The 18,649-nt window shown below is 39.4% G+C and overlaps 1 protein-coding gene across 6 annotated transcripts in view; it reads right to left on the reverse strand.

Moving 5' to 3' along the window:
• The window catches only part of RAD51 (RAD51 recombinase), a 78,830-nt gene that overhangs the window by 13,067 nt on the left and 47,114 nt on the right, over positions 1–18,649 (reverse strand). For all 6 annotated transcript variants that reach the window (XM_085851889.1, XM_085851886.1, XM_085851890.1 and 3 more), the window contains 2 exons: positions 13,530–13,624; positions 13,057–13,170 (listed from right to left, as the gene is read on the reverse strand). In XM_085851889.1, coding sequence (XP_085708015.1) covers positions 13,057–13,170; positions 13,530–13,624 — 209 coding nt within the window. The remainder of the gene's footprint in view (positions 1–13,056; positions 13,171–13,529; positions 13,625–18,649) is intronic.

An 18,649-nucleotide genomic window follows, 5' to 3' on the forward strand; every position in this document is an offset into this window, starting at 1 on the left:
TTCAGACATGAAATCCTTCCTCTTCTCCAATGGCTTGATTTCCAATCATCAATTTGGTTTCAGACCAGGTCACTCTACCCTGGATATGCTGCTTCTGCTCTCCCATCAATGGATGGAGGTCCTCAATGCCAAACAGGAAATCCGAGCCGTATCCCTGGACATATCACGTGCTTTTGACACAGTCTGGCACCCTGCCCTACTCACCAAACTCTCTTCCCATGGTATTCAAGGCCATCTCCACTCATGGCTCGCAGACTTCCTCTCCTGTCGCAGTCAACGTGTGGCCCTAAATGGAGTTCTTTCATCCCCTCTTCCTGTGCAGGCTGGAGTTCCTCAAGGTAGCGTTCTGGGCCCTGTTCTTTTTCTGGTTTTCATCAATGATCTCTCGGACTCTCTGGAAAATCCTCTATTTCTCTTTGCCGACGACTCCACCCTCTGCCGTACCATCTGTCATCCCTCAGACCGGCAAGCAGCAGCTTCTTCGCTCACTGCAGATCTGGATAAAATCACAAACTGGTCCAACACGTGGAACATGTCTTTCAATCCAGACAAATCTCACACTCTCACTATGTCTCTTCGAAAGGACCGTTTACAAAACCCCCCCATCCACTTTCTCAACAATCCTCTGGAAGAAGTCTTTTCTTTCAAGCTTCTAGGTCTCACTATCTGCCATGACCTTTCCTGGGAAAGTCACATTTCCAACCTTGCCTCAAAAGCCAGTCGCCGACTGGGAATCCTCCGTCGTGCTAAGTCCTTCCTCGGCCCTCGAGCTCCTGACCACTTGCAAAGCTTTTGTCCGTAGCCTGATGGAGTACTGCTCTCCCCTCTGGGCTGGTGCTCCTGCCTCCCACCTTTCTCGGCTTCACGCTGTCGAAACCAGGGCATTTAAGATCATCGGCATCTCCTGCAATGAAGCTGAGTCTTTGGGCCTCTCACTCAATCACCGCAGGTTGGTCGGTGGTCTTTCTGTCTTCTACCGACTCCTCTCCAGCCTTGCCCCCCCCCTGCTCTCTCTGCGATTTGTCCCCACCATATTTCCACAGGGCGCTCAAGGTCCGCCAACAACCCCCTTCTGGTAAAACTACCAAAATCACGAATCACTGCTCATCTTCACTCTTTCATTCCTCTTTTTTCCCGCCTTTGGAATAAACTTCCTCACTCTATTCTTTCCCATTCTTCCCTACAGGCTTTCAAAACAGCTGTTCACCACCACCTCTTATCTTCCCCCATCCAAATCCTCGATCTTTTCTACCCCCGATAATCCACCCAAGCCCACTTCCTTCATTTCTCCTGCTTTCCTTCCTGAAAGTCCCCGAAATGTCCATCTTCTCTTCGCCATGTTCCCCGTCCCATCCCCATCCCTCTCCCTTCCACAGTTCACCTAATGTGTCTGTTCCCCACTGTTTTGTCCCTTCCACTCCCGCCCCTCTTGTCTCATGCCTCCTTGCTGTGAGTTGTGTGTTAGCTCTCATACGAGCCTCGACCAAGGTATACAAAAAAAAAAAAAATTTGAATTACAGATTTTGCATTAGCAACAGCAGGTTACAAGTACCTGGTGAGCAGAACCAAGTCATTGAAAATGCACACAGCACATGTGCAAAATGCCTTGTTTAGTTAGCATTAGTAGGGTGAATATACTGATTCTGGCTCACTTTTCCCCATGTAAATGAATGGGGGATTTTCAGCGATTCATATTTTTTTCCCAAAAAAATAAACCCCCTTTTTATCCCAAGGTATATTTATTTGTCTCCCCTTTTAACCTGGGGACACTTTTTTTCAAATAACCCATGCAATAAGATAAAGATTTGTTCAAGTAGTAAAGTGGTAATGTGATTTGTTAAAGGTGATTCTAAAGAAATATCTGAAACGTCTAAGCCTCGGGACACTCTTTTTCAAATAACCGATGCATATTGTTTAGCTCACTCATTGAACCTATAAAGATATGTTCATTCTCAAATTCCTTCAATAGTTTAATTTTCTTTGCACAATAATCCCCATCTAAAATGTTGAAAAACAAAACATTTGAATCTTTATATTTTTTAAGATACCCCTTTTGTGCCATTACGAAATGATAAACTTCTCTTAATGCTCTTGTTTGACCACCTCCTGAGCCACAGGTTATTTTTGTTAAGCCACGCCCACTTTCCTCTTAGCCCCGCCCACTTTCCGTGGAATTTTTATACGCCCCGCCTACTTTTATTTAAGCCCCGCCCACTTTTGCTAAACCCCACCCACTTTTCATGAGGTTTCTTATAAGCCACGCCCACTTTTCCTACGCCCCACCTACTTTTGCTAAGCCCCGCCTACTCTTACATCATTTCCAGTTCATCTCTGACTCACAAAGAAATCACAAGAAAATTCCAGCATATTATGGTTTTGAAAAATTTCCCAATGAAGGCTTGCCCAGGGAATTTCCAAAGGAAACCACACCCATCAGTCTTTCCCTATAAAAGCCTCAAGCTCAGGCTCCATTTTAAACATTTTTTTTTGCTGGCAATGGTGTGCTGTGTGCTTGCCTGGAACTCTCCGACTTGTATGGAACTAAACCTTCAAGTTGATGAACTGGATTCAAACCTCTTATCCATTGAGGTAAGATTTTATTTCCCTATTTTCAGTTCCTTTTCATCGACATAGACTCATTTAATAATTAAATAACTTAATTAATACATTATTATTTTCTCTCACAGGAAATTGGATCTGAAATGCAATATGAAAATACCGATTTTGCCACAACTTGGGGCGAAATTGTTGGCTTGTTTGAAGACCTTATGAGCGACCAAGACCCACAGAACGAGTTCGTCCTTGATGACCCAACCAAAGAGTTATACCTTGGAGACCAGCAAAATCCTGAAAAAGTTTTACAGCAATAGTACTCATTGTGAGTTATCAAGGCAATACCCACTGAACAAGTTATACCTTGATGAGCCAGAATACAAGTTTTACCTTGGAGACTCACAAATTTTGAAAAAAAATCAGTAAATGAGTTCTGCCTTGATGGTTTAAATAACTACCTTGGAGACTCAGGAAAAGGGTTCTGCCAAGATGGTTCAAAATATGGGGCCTACCTTGGAGACTCACAAATTTTGAAAAAAATCAGTAAATGAGTTATTCTTGGTGGTTTTAAATATGAAACCTACCTCAGAGACCTCACAAATTTTGAAAAAAATCAGTAAATGAGTTCTGCCTTGATGGTTTAAATAACTACCTTGGAGACTCAGGAAAAGGGTTCTGCCAAGATGGTTCTAAATATGGAACCTACCTTGGAGACTCACAAATTTTGAAAAAAAATCAGGAAATGAGTTATCCTTTAGAGACTTTGTAAGTTGGTTTTATTTTGGAGACTTGAAATGTGGGTTCTGGCTTGATAACTCACAATGTGATACATATCTTGGAAACTCAACAGGAATGTGGTTATACCTTGAAGACTTGGAAAGTTGGGTTTATTTTGGAGACTTGAAACTTTTTTGGAGACTTTTATTTATTTATTTATTTATTTATTATTATTATATTCATTTATATTTTGGAGACTTTTGGAGTTGCTATCACTCTTTGGGATCTAAACCTATCGATGTAGTTCTTTGTCGGATGGTGCTTGATGGGAGCAAGATCAAGAAAGTTCTGGGAAGAAAGTGCAGGCTTACTCGCCCTTTCTACGTCATCAAACCTGAAAGCCTTAAAAGACAGAATTGGAAGAAGAGAAAAAAAAAAAAAAACGTAAAAAATATATATAGGTGGAAATCTCATTTTGAAAAAGACATTGTGTTGGGCGAGGATTGAGTTGGGGTTGAGATTTTGAATGTGAGGGTTGGGACACACACACACACGCACGCACGCACGCATGCACACAAACAAAAGTTAAGCCTCGACTGTTCAGTTTAGGATTCTGTGTTTGGGGTTCACAGATCTAAGAACGTCCCCCCTTGACACACATTATATACAGTTATACACCTCGGACTTGGCCCTCGAGTGTCCACAACGGTGTTTAGTAGGAGGGAGTGAAGGGACAACCCATTGCTCCCATTGCACACACATTATATACTGTTATTCACCTCGGACTTGGCCCTCGAGTGTCCACAATGGTGTATAGTAGGAGGGAGTGAAGCGCCAACCCATTGCTCCCATTGCACACACACACACACACACACACACACACACACACACACACACACACACACACACCAACAAACAAAAGTGAAGCCTCGACTATTCAGTTGAGGATTCTGTGTTTGGGGTTCACAGATCAAAGAACGTCCCCCCTTGACACACATTATATACTGTTATACACCTCGGACTTGGCCCTCTAGTGTCCACAAAGGTGTATAGTAGGAGGGAGTGAAGGGACAACCCATTGCTCCCATGGGTATTATCTGCTTAGTTTTGTCTTTTGTGATTCCTGTGAATAAAATGAACCTAAAATCTCTTCCCCTTCCAAATCATATGTCTTATAAGTCCAAGGAACCGTATCTATTACATAAACAATTTTAAAAAGTTTGTTCGTCCATTGTTTAGTATAACCCTTTTCAAAATGAGATTTCCACCTATATATTCTTACGATATCACCAACTTTGAATAGGTTTTCTGACATTAATCTCTTTTTCATATTTTAATTTTGTAAATGTTTCTGATGGTTTCATATTTGTTGACGTGTGAATCGTGTCATTATACTTATCCACAATATCCTGAATAAAAGATGACCATTGTGAACAGAGTTGTGTGAATTTTTTATATAGTCTCTCTTTTAAGGTACGATTAAAACGTTCAACAACAACTGCCTTCCCTTCATTAAAGGTACTGTATAATGTAATACTGTTATTTTTTAGAAAATTCAGAAATGTCTTGTTATAAAACTCTTTACCCTCATCAGTCCACAATTTTTTTAGGTTTTCTCTTACTTTTATTAAATATCTGTTGAAAGGCGAACATAAGAGTATTTCCTGTTTTGTTTTTTCAAGGGACAACCCATGCGTATCTACTCCTCAAATCAATAACGGTTAAAGCATATTTGTACCCCTTATCATTATTGAGTTCAATCAAATCAGCGGACCAGATAGAATCAACTTCCTTGGAATAAACTTTCCTTCTACGAAACTTTGTGAATATTGGTTTATGTAATTCATCAGCTAATTGCTCTTCAGTCTTAATGACATCATTAGAGCCTATAAGTTTTTGGAATTTCCAAGTCCAAGTTTCAATTTAGCACTGATCATCTTCTTCACAATGAAACGATCAACTTTTTCTCTCAAGGTTGGATTTTGTATCAGAGACAAATTATACAACATTTCTCTATCGGCTTCATGCTTTTCTTCCAAAGTTGTGGTATTCCCATAATCAATATCGTGTCTCATGCACACTTCATCAACTCTATTGATGGGTTTACTCCATGATTTAGGATTGTCTGCCTCATCTAATCTTTTATCCAAGTTTGTGCCTGGACCACAGAAAGAATACCCTGGAAGATGAAATTCCCCTGGTATTCCAGTAGTTGTAAATTTACTTCCTGATAAAAACTTTTGTATATCTCCTCTGAGTTTGTGTTTGGAGATAAATTGATTTTTTTTTGAACCACACACCGAACATATACCTTTTTGTATAACCCTGTTATTTTTACTTTTAATATATGAAATATTTTTAGTATTAGTTTTCTTTTTACATTTGAGACAATAACTCATTTATTTATGAGAAAAATTCCTGCAGAGTGCAAAAACCTTTTTAGTTTCCAACATGCACATTTGAATCTTAATTTTTAAAACATAAAGAATCCTTAGAAATGCCTTCACTCTCTCCTCCATTTATTGAAGAAAAAAAAAAAATGAAAAACTTGAATTAAAATGAATATCTTGTCGATGACAATAGTCTTGTAGAAAATATTGCCAATAGACTTGTCAATTCTTTGTTTTCCTCCTCGGTGGGTTGAGTTATTTTCTGTAATACCCCCAATCTTTTTTTAATCTCATCGGTTTCCATATTTTCATATTTATTTAGTCTCGCTCTTTCCTCCCTCTCCTCCCTCTCTTCTCCCTCTCCCTTTCCTCCTTCTCTTTCTTCTCCCTCTCCTCCTTCTCTCTATTCTCCTTTTCCTCCTCTTTTCTCTCTTCTTCAACTCCTTCCTCATCCCTTATTACCCTTGAATCGCTTACACCCCATAGAATATCATACATATATTCATCAGGATTTCTTGTTATTCCTGAATCCAAAATAATTTTTTTTACAACAGGAAACCAATAAAATTTCTTTTGAATTTCTAAAAGAGCCTCACCTTTTCTTAACTTTATAATTTTTTCATTATTTAACATTCTAATTAAATCTAAAGTTGTCGGTTTATCAACATCAGCATAATGCCAATCTTTTATTGAAAATACCTCATTCTTATGTTGTAGAACATATTTATTAAAATACCGAATACCCTTTTCTTGAAGGTATGCTTGGACACAGAAATGATAATTTTCTTGAAGCCTTCTTGCTGCATTATGAATTAGAAATATATGTTAGAATAATATTATGGCACGAAACACCTCCCCATCTTTAAATCATTTTGTATTTCCTTACTTATTATATATAATCCTGTTTTTTCTGTTTTCATGATATAAACAAGGGCAAAACCATTATTATATTTACCCTCATTAAATTCTTTTATTTGTTGTTTACTAATCGTGGCCCCACAAAACTCATTCTCGATACCAAGTGGATAATATTCTTCCTTACGAGACTGATTTAATTGTTCCAGGTCTTCGAGGTCAATTTTAAATGACCAATTATACCCTAAATCATTCATATCATACCCCCATTGTTCAATTGTCATACAAACGATACGCCCTTCTTTATAAAAATTTATTTTAATTTGAACTGTGAATTCTGTATGACCTGGAGATAATATCAACACTTCTGTATCTTTGGAATACACGGCCGTTTTATTTAAGGATATATATTGTGATAAATCGCTTAATCTCACCAAGTCATTCGCGTCAGTCAGGCTTGGATAATTTTTTAATTTATAAGCATTTTTCATGTTAATATTTTTGGTTATATTATATTTATGTCGTTCAGCCTGTGCCTTTGTGTAATAATTTGATAAATCAATATCCAGTTCTTGGGATACACCAAAGATAGAACCATCTTTACCAACATAAGTCATTTATATTAGATTAAAAATAATATCATAAATTTTTTTATTTTTGTTGAGTTGAAATAACACATACAGACATAATTGACCACAACACTTGGAATTTAATTCTTGGACTTGAAATGTTTGATAAACACCATTCTGTAAGAATTTTATGACTTCAACAGGTGGTGGAAGACCAAAACTATCAAAATAATATTTGTCTTGACTATTAAAAATACAAACCCAATGAGAACCGTTCCCATTATTATCTTCTAAGTTCATAATAATATTCTTTGTATGTTTAGGGAACATTTGTTCATTCATCTCTCATACAAATAACCACATTATGAATTTTTAATTTCTTACAATATTTGACAAGTTGTAAATTTGATGTTGTATTCTTTCCAAATTCGTTAAACCACTCATCAATGCTCATTTATTTATTACAAAGATATAATCCATCACCTCTTTTCGTTAATTTTACACCTGCTTGTGCTATAGAAGAAAGCATATCTCCAACTAACAATCTTGCTTTATCAGGCAGACCTTCAAGTTTTTCAGCAAAATCTACAATTACACCACTTCCACTAATTTGTTTCTCCAACTCTTTGTTATGTCTTTCCAATTATTTTTGAGCCTGGAGTTGAGCCTTCCTTTCGTTGGCAGTTTTCACCGCTGTTGAAATACCACCCGTCAATGCTCCAACCGCACTTAAACCAGCAAATAAAGGAATTAGAAATGGGAGAAATCCTCCACTCGTCTCTCTTATTGAATATTTTTTCAACATTGGTTTTGTCATTTTAATTTTAAGTGAGCCAGTGTCATTCAAGATTTTAACCTGTTCTCTTGTGAGCAAAACATCAATTCTTACTGCTCCTTTTCTCTGAATTGTATTAACGTTAATCGTACAAGGCTTTTGATTTTGAACACAAGATGATAGTTTATGAAGATTGATTTGATTAACATATACCCCAGTTGGTACTTTGCCACTCATTTATTTAACAAAAAATGTGAGACTAATCATCACACCATTATCTGTATTAATCTGTAATTCTTTTTCTTCCAAAAGCAAACAATATGTATCAACTTCTTCACTCTCTCCTCCTTCAATGTATAGGGAAGTATCCACTCGATTAGACTTTATAGTTTTCTTTTGAGCACTCAGGTAAAACGCATAGATTGTATACAAACTTTTAAATGCTGTCATATCCAAAATAGGTTCTTTATTTCCATTACTTTCACACACCTTTTGGTAAGACTTGTATGCTTCAGCAAAATCATTTTTTTCCCAATTAATTTCCAATCTATCTCGTGGATAAAATGTTCCATCTAGAGAAACGCGAAGTTGTTTCACCTTAGCATTATCACTCAATGCATTATTCTTATCAGTCGCAGTATCACCATCTGGCTTTTTAAAAATGATCCACAGATATCGTGGCTTTCCTTCCAGAACACCCAAATTCCACGTGTAAGTGGTTTGGTTTAGTTTAACGTGTTGACGTCTTCTTTTGAGGTATGATACACTGAGTGGTTTCTTTGAGTTAAGTCTTCTATTCAACATCTCTTCTGTTTTAAGATTAGGAGTATATTTACTGATATACCAACTCATTTCCTCAATTACAAATTTATTCTGATCACCAAAAGCACTACCAACACCAAAAAACAATCTATTTTCATTATCATTCCTTTGTAGTTGAAATCTAATTTTAAGACCATACAGAACTTTATCATGATCACAAAATCCAAATATACCTTTAAGAGGAACTGCCACAGTAAAACTATTAACTGCTTTTGTATCATCATTATACGCTCCTTTCCTTTGAGTATATCCAGGGTCTGTGTTTGTTCCGGTTGACATATCAGGAATAAAACCTTCGACAGACCCCTTTCCCATTCTATCACTGAATGTATAGAGTGTAAATTTCATCATTTTAGATACAGCAGAGACATAATCAACTGCTTCAACTTCTTGTGTTCCAATATACAAACGCACACTATCAAACATTTTCCAGAAGAAATCATTTACAAGTTTAGAGTTTGTGTTATTCCCAGCCTTAGTGAATTTAAATTTACACAACAAGAAACTTTCGGATAGATTCAAATAGGTTTGTTGATTATTTATTTCAAAACTTTTTGTACCATTCGTATTCCAGTCTGTTCCAGTTATTGCATTTACCTTGAAGTAATCTTCTCTTTTAGTGGAGTTTGAGATAATAATAGTATCATCCAAATCATAGATACTATCAATTGCTTCCATACTTGCATTTATTTAGGAAAAAAGATGTTAAAACTTTTGAAACCCTGATCCAAGTATTCGAATTATTTTCTGTTGTTCTTGGGGGGACAACTGAGTTTTGCCTTTCTTAATTTCTTTTATTGCTTGTAATTTATGAGATTCCTTCTGGGCATCTTTTATGCTCTTTACAGCACCTGCTACATTTCCCACAGCAGAAGCAGTTGAACCAATTAGATCTTTATGTTTAAGAATAGTTGAACCAATACCCATTAGAGTATCAATTATCCCATCTCCTCTAAATTGATGTCCAACACCCCTTTGTCTCCTAGGTTTATAGTATCCTCTACCAAGATACATACCTTCACCCTTGTAGTATGAGGAAAGGAACATCCCATCCCCTGTAATTATTTTATATTTTCCCAACTCGTGTTTCCTCACAATAACCATCATATTTATTTATTGGAAAACTTCACGTAGGTGAATTCTGATGGATATAACTTCTCCATTAAAAGAAATCATACGATTATCTTGGTCGGTTATCCTAAAATTTACTCTGTGTATGGTTTTTCCTGACACAGGGAGATAAACCAAATTTTTGGGTTCCATATTGAATTTATAACCAATTGGGGTTGAGTATGCGCTGAATGAAAATATTGTATTTGTTTTTATTCCATCATTATAAGCACCATCAATCAAATCACAGTGAATTAACACCGAATTTATTCCTGAGGATATTTGAATGACATTATCACTGTAAAACGTCCCATTAGTTTCAATCTTTTTTGAGGAGAAGCCCAATAACTCTCTAAATGAATTATCAATTGTGAAATCAACCTTGTAGTTATTTTTAACTTTAATCGTTGATTTTGAAGTATGTTTTTGAATGTCTATAACAATATTTTTTGGTTCATCACCCTGTTCTTTCATAAGACGTGCAATTTCGGAAGATATTTGAGAAATGTCATATGCTCCGGGTGAGACTGTTATCGTTTTGTATCCACTTCCGGGATTATAACTAAACTTGTCATTTTTATCAGTTATATTAAATAAGGTATTATAAGTTTTCATGGACAATAAAGATGCCTCATATTCTTTTGTTGGGTCAAGTTGTAGTGGGTATGGGAATGAAGATGTGTGGTCACTTGTTGTGAAATTAAAACTCAGGATTGTGCTTCTCATCTTATTTAATAAGAGATAAAATGTCTTTATATTGAGATTTATTAATTATTTTCATGTTCATCAACTGGTCTAAAATGGCTGATGCTTCATTAAAACAATTGTTATTTCCAGCCTTCTTACTACCTAACAACAATAACAGTCTATTAACTAATTGCGATGGGTCATTTGGAAGAAAACTAATACCTGAACCAAGGATACTTAAAGCCTGAATAATGTGTTTCTCCTTCTCATTTTTCCTACTTTTACCAGAAATACTAACCCTATAATTTAGAGTGTTCAGCAGATCAATATATACTCTATCATCATTATTTTTCATATCCAATGGTTTATCAATATACTTTGATTCATCCCTCACAGTTGAACCTTGTCTTCACTCTTTTGTGAGAAGAAACATTAATCTCGGAGTTAGTTTAACAGGGGGTTGAGCAGAACCCAAGAACCTTAATTCATCATTAAATATCAATACCTTTTCTTGAACAAGATGAAATATTGCTGGTTGTTCTGTTGGAATGAGTCCTGCTTTGGTTTTTGAATCCGCTGAATATTCATTGTTTTGAAGAGCATTCACAATATAATCAGGGGGTCGATTTATCTCTTCCAGTTCTTGAAATAAACCTTCATCATCATATTCCAATTCTCCGAAATGCTCTAATTCTTCCTCCGTCATTTGATCAAAATCTTTTAACATTTGAAGTTTTTTAGGAGTATATTCTACTGTGGGAACTGTGGAAACATCTTTCATTTTTTCTTGGGAAGTTTTGAAAAGTGGTTTAAAAATTTTCTCTTGTTTTCTTTCAAATGCTTCTTCGCCCGTTAGTTTCTGTCTGCGTTTCTTCTTTATGTCTTCCTGTTGTTTTACAACTTTTGAAACCAACTCTTGATGTTCCTTAAATCTTCTTGCTCTTTCTTTTGCATCCATTTATTTATTGGAAAATATCATTTAATGAATTGTAAAGATCAACAGGGAAATTTTCCTTTCTTCATCATTCAAGTAGATGTGTTCAAATAAATCCTTTTCTTTAAATATTTCATCAAATTCTTTATTAACATTAATGCGAGTTGTAATTTCTTCTTCACTAATACTTGCATCTCTGCTTTTCATACGTTTGCGTTGAGTTTCTTCATCAACATCAAAACCGAATGATAAAATCTTCACTCCGCTCAGATGTTTAATAATTTGTCTCGTTCCTTCTGGATTAGTTTCTAATATCCCAAGACCACCAGATTTTAGTTTCCTTAACTCACTCTTGCCATGTGAATATTTTGTTGTACCAAGAGAAACCTCCTCAAATATTTGACCTTCATTCCTCAATCGCATATGTTCCTCCACTGAAATATAGTGACAATCTTCACCTTTTACTTCTCCAGGTCTTATTGCTCTAGTTGTTGTTGATACAATGCGTATCGTGGGGTGTTTTTTAAGTAAATTTACAATATTCTCATTTGTACTACACAAGAACCTTGATTTATGAAAGTTTTTTTCCAGAAGCAGATTTACCCACAAGATTTATAATAATAGTTGTCATATATATATATGTAATTGTTTATAAAATGGCAAATGCTGAAACGGGACATTAGCTGGATGTGAGGCATCAGAGACTGTCCCCCACGATCTATTCACAGTACACTCTGTATACATTGAAGCCAAAGAAGGCAACACACATCCAACTATCCTACCAGCAGTATGCAAAACCCTCTGGAGCTGAAGCTTCTGTTGCTGGGTGCAGCTGCCATACCACACACACACAGAGAAAAAGTCAAAACACTTTCTATCATGGCCCGATAAAACTGGATGAGAATCCCTGTGAAGGCCAAACTTTTTGAGCTGCCGCAACAAGTTGAGGCGTTGCTGAGCTTTCCTAACAAAAAAAAAATCTGTATTGTGGTCCCACTTGAAACTCCTGGTAATGGTTGTACCTTGAAGTTTAAAGCAGTCAACAATTTCAATAACTTCACCATTCATGGTCAGAGGGTCAACAATCATCTCCATCACCTCAAGCGGGCGGCCCGCGCTCCGTCACCCTGAGCGAGTTGTTGTGAAATAACAGCCGATTTCCAAACCGTTTGCCATTTTGCTGAAAACAGGACATTAGCCAGATATGAGGCATCAGAGACTGTCCTGCGTGATCTATTCACTGTAAACTCTGGATACATTGAAGCCAACACACATCCAACTATCCAACCAGCAGCGAGGAGGGGTGGGGGAAGGGATGACTGTCATCCCTCGCTCCCCTCCTCGCTACCCCTCCTCCCTCTTTTTCCCCATCCATGTCTCTGTCTCTGTCTGTCTCTCTCTCCCCCCGTCCTCGCCCCCCCCCCCACATACAGTATTCCCATCAGCGAAGCGACGGGTGGTATCTGCTCGTGTGTAATATTTCATGCATAGGAAGCTCACCATGATTTTCTACTGGCGTTTCTACATGAAAGATATCAATTAATGACTGCAAAAGTTATGCCATTTGCCACTGTATTGACTAGAACAGAGCCTCAAAGACTGGTGGTCACAGAATTCTTATAAATAACTTGGAGCAACACTTACCTGGATTCTGCCATCATGGCAGAAGCCTGATATAATAGCTGAGATTGATGATCTGTATTGAAAGCCCGGGCATATGCGACATTGTCCAACACGTCACTCCCAGACAAGCCATACCTATAGGAGCATCATGACAGTGTATAATTCCTCTGGAATAGTGCATTACTATCTACACTGAATATATCATGGATGATCTCTTGTATTCCACAATACATTTTATGTTGGACGAAAATGAAATTTTAAAACCATTTAAAGATACAAAACAAAAATAAAAACAACTTCAAGGAAGAAAATTATATTTAATGCTCTGCATGGAATGAAACAAATACACAAGGGGAGAAGAGCACAACGAAGCTTCAGGTATGTTCAAGAAAAGGATGAATAAAGCAGGGTTTTGTTGAGTGACGTCATGAATGCAAAGTATACGATTCCATAACTGAAGCATGCTGGGAAAGAATCATTACAAGTGAACACACCTTTCAGCCACAGCCAGCATGCGCTCAGGCCGGAATGTCCCTTCGGTGTCAATATACATGGCCTTCCCCTCACCTCCCCCTCTGTCAATTGGAAGCTGGCAAGGATATGGAACAGTGAGAAAAAAATTGCACATGACAATTGTACAAACATACATTGGAATAACAATAAACCAAGCCAAAAGGTGACCACGTGTGACTTCTTTAAGGTCACACTGAGGTGAACAGAGCTGCGATCCACCAGGAGCGACTCCTTGAGGAATATCTGCCTACGAGAGATTCCGATGAGAATCATTCTACAGAGTAGCCATGAAAAATGTGTTTGCCTCATAACGTCACCAAATGACGTCATAAGGTCTCAAGCTTGACATATCCAGAAAGCACTCATCGAGGTGTTCAATTTGAGGTACTACACGATATGGTTCTTAAAACTTGAAAATTTGACCTTGGGGTCAAATATGTTTGACCTCAGGCGCTAACCATGAAGGTCAAGGCCAATCGCCATCAAAAATTAATCAGCTGAGCGCCAGACCATGAACTATACTCCCATGAAGTTTGAAGACTATCCGATCAAAATTACTCAAAAAATAAGGGTTTCGTCGACTCCCCTGATTTGCGACAAAGTGACCTTGACCTTTGACCTTGACCTTCAAAATTTTATGCGCTGAAAGGGACCACTATAGGCCTCTGATATGCGAAGTTACAAAAATTTCCAATGATAACTGTGCTCTGCAGAATTTTTCATACGTGATTACAGACAAACAAAAAAAAACAAAAACATACAAGCTGACTAACATATCTTGCAAAAACTTCGTTTTGGCAAGATAATAATAAAATACAATCGAAAATAGTTTTCAAAATGCATATATGTTTATTGAGCAAAGAGCTATATCTAAGCCTGGTTTTGGCTTGGAGATTAGGGTGGCTGGCCTGGGATCTTCTGGTTCTGAGTTTGAGCTCCCGTCAACCATTGAATTAACACCAGGTGGGGTTGACTCAACCTGTCATCCTTCTGAGGTCGACAAAATGAGAACCAGTGTTCCGGTATAGGGTCACAACATCAGCGACATAGTCGTGCACCAAAATGGTCATGGGGCATTTCATCAGAGGCAGAATGGCAGCACGTACACATTTCATCAGAGGCAGCATGTGCACACGCAGGCAGAATGGTGCTTCACTTGTAGCAGGACACGCGCGCGCAAAATGGCACCGTCACTCATAGCAAGGCAGACATACGCCAGGCAATGCGCAAGCAGCTTTCCACACGAAGGCTCAAAAACATGCCAGCCTTCCTCTTCCAAAGGTGCCACCTGCCTCGTGTGGTCCTCACACCGACTTTTTTTGTTTGTTTTTGGATTTTTTTTTTCTTCTTCCCCTTAGGGGAGGGGGCATGGGCTTGGTTAAAACACACATCAACCACACAGCCCCCCCCCCAAACAACACCCCCACCAACAGCATGACATATGATTTTATGCTAGTTTTCACTTCTGCATGAGCAATTTTCACCGTTCGTGCACGCGAGAGAAAGCCGAAAGCCCTACATTGTCTCATTCTATCCCCTTTCCATCAGGACGCATTGGCTTGGAAATAGACGATTTATTTACACTTTGAACTTACAGGACATTTGATTAAACACACCGCAGGTTTTTCCTGAACAATTCATTTTGACGCAGACATGGTTGTGGATCATTTACCTCAGGACCACAGTTTTCCATTGACATTCAACACCCACCTCTCTTTCATCGACGTTTGACGCCCCGTTCGGCAGCTCTATGGCAGCTGTCTGGCGTTTGTCCAGTGTCCATGGCGTCGTAAGCCAGGCCTGTGTTAATTGAGAGTTGCGTCTTGTTTGATGGTGGGGAAGGAATGATCGCGGGGGTTGACGGTTGGAGGTCACGTGCAGCGATGCGCCAATTGGCAAGCTGGATTTGGCTGAAGTCTGCTTGAGGCTCCACCCACACTGCTCATCTATAAAAAGGATGGGAGGACAGTCTTGGTGATGGTTGGTGACAGTTCCTGACCATTAGTTACAGCTCCTGCTGGTTCTGCTCAGCACCTGGCTCTTGGCGTCCCTGGTTCCTGGGGGTGACGACGTGATGTCGATTGGTGTCCGAGCCTGTTTGCGGGTGGGTGCACGGCGAGGCAGGGCACTGGCAGCGGACGAAGGTATGCACACACGTTTTGGGTCATTTTATTAGACGCATGATGACTTCAGCCTTGGTAAGCAGAGGCCAGATTTATTTTCCCCCTGAATTATCTGCTGGGTACCCACGTCTCGTGTTTAATTGTTAAGTAAGGCATCGTGATAAGCATCTGCTCTTTGTCTTTTTCTATAAATGCTTGTTGAATTCTTTATTTGAGATTATTTTGATTGATTTGAATTCATCCATTTACACCACAAGAATTAAACAGGTCTTCAGTTTATTTAATTTTCTTCATAATAAATTCCTTGACGTTTCAACCTGTCCGTGCTTGTCATTTCCTTCCATTGATCCAGCATTGTCCGAACCCAGATAGACTGGGAGGTAATTCCCAAACGAGTTAACCTTTCAGAGTCGGCGTGCACCATTGGTAAAAGCTCGGCCACCTTACTTAAGATCTGATCAAGATAAGATTGGTGCATTGCCGAGAGCGCGTTCCCCATTCAGGAGGCCATGTGACCTCCAGTTAAACGGCAAATTAGACGGTGGACACTGGAACTCGTGGTTAACTGATTGGCGTTCGTGGTTGTTAAGCAACCCACCGTACCACGAAGTTAATTGTGAGCGGTGGCCCCAGGTCCGGTTCTTCTGAGGAGAAACAAGGATTAACCCCCTCATAAATACACTCAGTACCTGTGGCCGTAACAATATATACATATGTGTGTTACGGATTTTAAAATCCGATCCGACGAACGCATACCAACATCCAGGACCTCAGATAGTTATTTCCCTAAATGCATGTCCAGGATAGACCCATCCCCATGTCTGATGGGATTCTCAATGTGATGCATTGAGAAGGGTAAACAATAGATCTCCTCTCTTATGGGAAGCTCCTCTTTTTCTCTTTATGACAGACACATTCATGCACGCGAGAGCGCATTTCTTTCACCGATGCCGATGCCCACCTTTCCCCGTTTCTTTTACAGACGCCGAGACCCGCCTTTTTCCAGCGACGCGAGATACACATTTCTTTCATGGATGCCGAGACCAGCCCTTTTTCGATCGGCGTTTGACACCCACACCACAGACGTGGCATCGTAAGCGAGGAATAATAACGAGACACGTAGGTTGTCATGGTAACAGTGCACAAGTGGGGTGGGGTGAATTTGGGGGGAGTCTGTGCCCGCCCAGACGGGCCGCCTATATAAAAAGAGGGGGAGGTCCGTTCTTGGTGTGTGTGTGTGAGCAGCGCGTGCGTCAGTCGACAACAACAGTTTGTCAGTCGGTGGCGTCAGTTCGTCCGTTCCAGAGATGAGAGAATGGCGCGCGCATGCGGGTTGGTCATCATTGAAAGTCAGTCGACGAGTGAGGCACGGGTCAGTCGACAATGAGTCAGTTTGTCAGTCAGTTGGCGATAGCTGGTTGCAGTTATGGCAGCTTCGAGAGAGTTTCGTCAGTTCCAGTCAGACGGCTGCTTTCATCGTTCCAGTCAGACAGTTTGCTTCATCCGTGCCAGTCAGATAGCTGGCTGCTTCGTTGGTTCCAGTCAGACGGTTGCCCTTGGCATCCCTGTTTCTTGGGGGTGGCGTTCAAGCTGGTTGGCAAGTGAGTGCATGGCAAGGCTGGGTGCTGGCGACGGACAAAGCACGCTCACACATTTCAGGACGTTTTTATTTGACGGACGACTTCTCTTTAGTGAGCGAGACGATTCCTCTTCCCCCCCTGAATGATCTGCTGGGTACCCTTGTCTGTGTTTAGTTGTTAATAAGTCAATCCCCAATAAGCATCTTCTCTCTGTCTCTTTTTCTATCATTTTGATTGATTTTGCCTGATTAATTATTGATTTGCTTGCGATCAATTTGATTTATTTGGAATATATTTATTTTTACCTCACCTCAATAAAAAGTTATTTATTTATTTATTTTCTTGCTCATAAATTATTTGTTGACGTTCCTACCTGTCCGTGCTTGTCCTTTCCTTCCATTGATCCAGCATTGTCCGAACCTCGATAGACTGGGAGGTAATTACCACACGTCTTGACCAACAATAGTCGGCACGAACCAGCGGTTAAACGCTCGGCCACCCTAATCAAGATAAGATTGGTGCATTGTCGAGGGCGCGCTCCCTGTTCAGGTAACCACGTGACCTCCAGTTAAACGGCATAATTAGACAGTAGACACTGGAACTCGTGGTGAACTGGGTGGCGTTCGTGGTTCTAAAGCAACCCACCGTACCACAAAGTTAATTGTGAGCGGTGGCCCCAGGTCAGGCTCTTCCGAGGACAAATGGGGATTAAACACCCGAGTAACAAACTGGTGTCTCGGTACCCGTGGCCGTAACTATATATATATATATATATATATATATATATATATATATATATATATATATATATATATATATATATATATATATCAAACATCTCCTCTGGCTAAACAGTTGCATTGGCTCAGTCTATTTAAGGCATTAGCTTAGCAGAGCTACAGCCCACGACATCTCCATAGGATTGTACTTTTTATGTTTACATAGTTGAGGAAGAGAATTTAATTTTCTATTTTATAAACCAGTCCACCCCGGAGAGGAAACATCTATGGAAAAGTGTTTCAGGCTTGTTGGCCATTGTCAGCATGGAGCAGAAACTCCTCCACTCTCACAAGCACAAGATCAGATGAACTAAATGGAGCAGAGGAAGAGCAGGAGACATTAGCGGGGAAGTTGGTAATCACCAAGTCCAGAAAGAAGGATTTGCCATTGTGAGAAATCCGAGTCGGCAAGTTGACAGATTGGGTCAGTCCCATTTCTAAATATATATGCCCTCCCTCGCTCAAATTAATACCCCCACCCGATTGTAAAAGAGCTGCTTTTTTCGTTTTTTTTGTATACGTAGTCGAGGCTCGTGGAAGCGCAACTACACTGAACACATGAGGACGCAACAGGACAAAATAAAAGGCAGAGAGAGTGGGGGGGGGGCACTGACAGCAG

Source organism: Eptatretus burgeri, chromosome 13 (assembly GCF_056783735.1).
Source record: "Eptatretus burgeri isolate ZD-2024b chromosome 13, Ebu_testis_v1, whole genome shotgun sequence".
Lineage (NCBI taxonomy): Eukaryota > Metazoa > Chordata > Myxini > Myxiniformes > Myxinidae > Eptatretus > Eptatretus burgeri.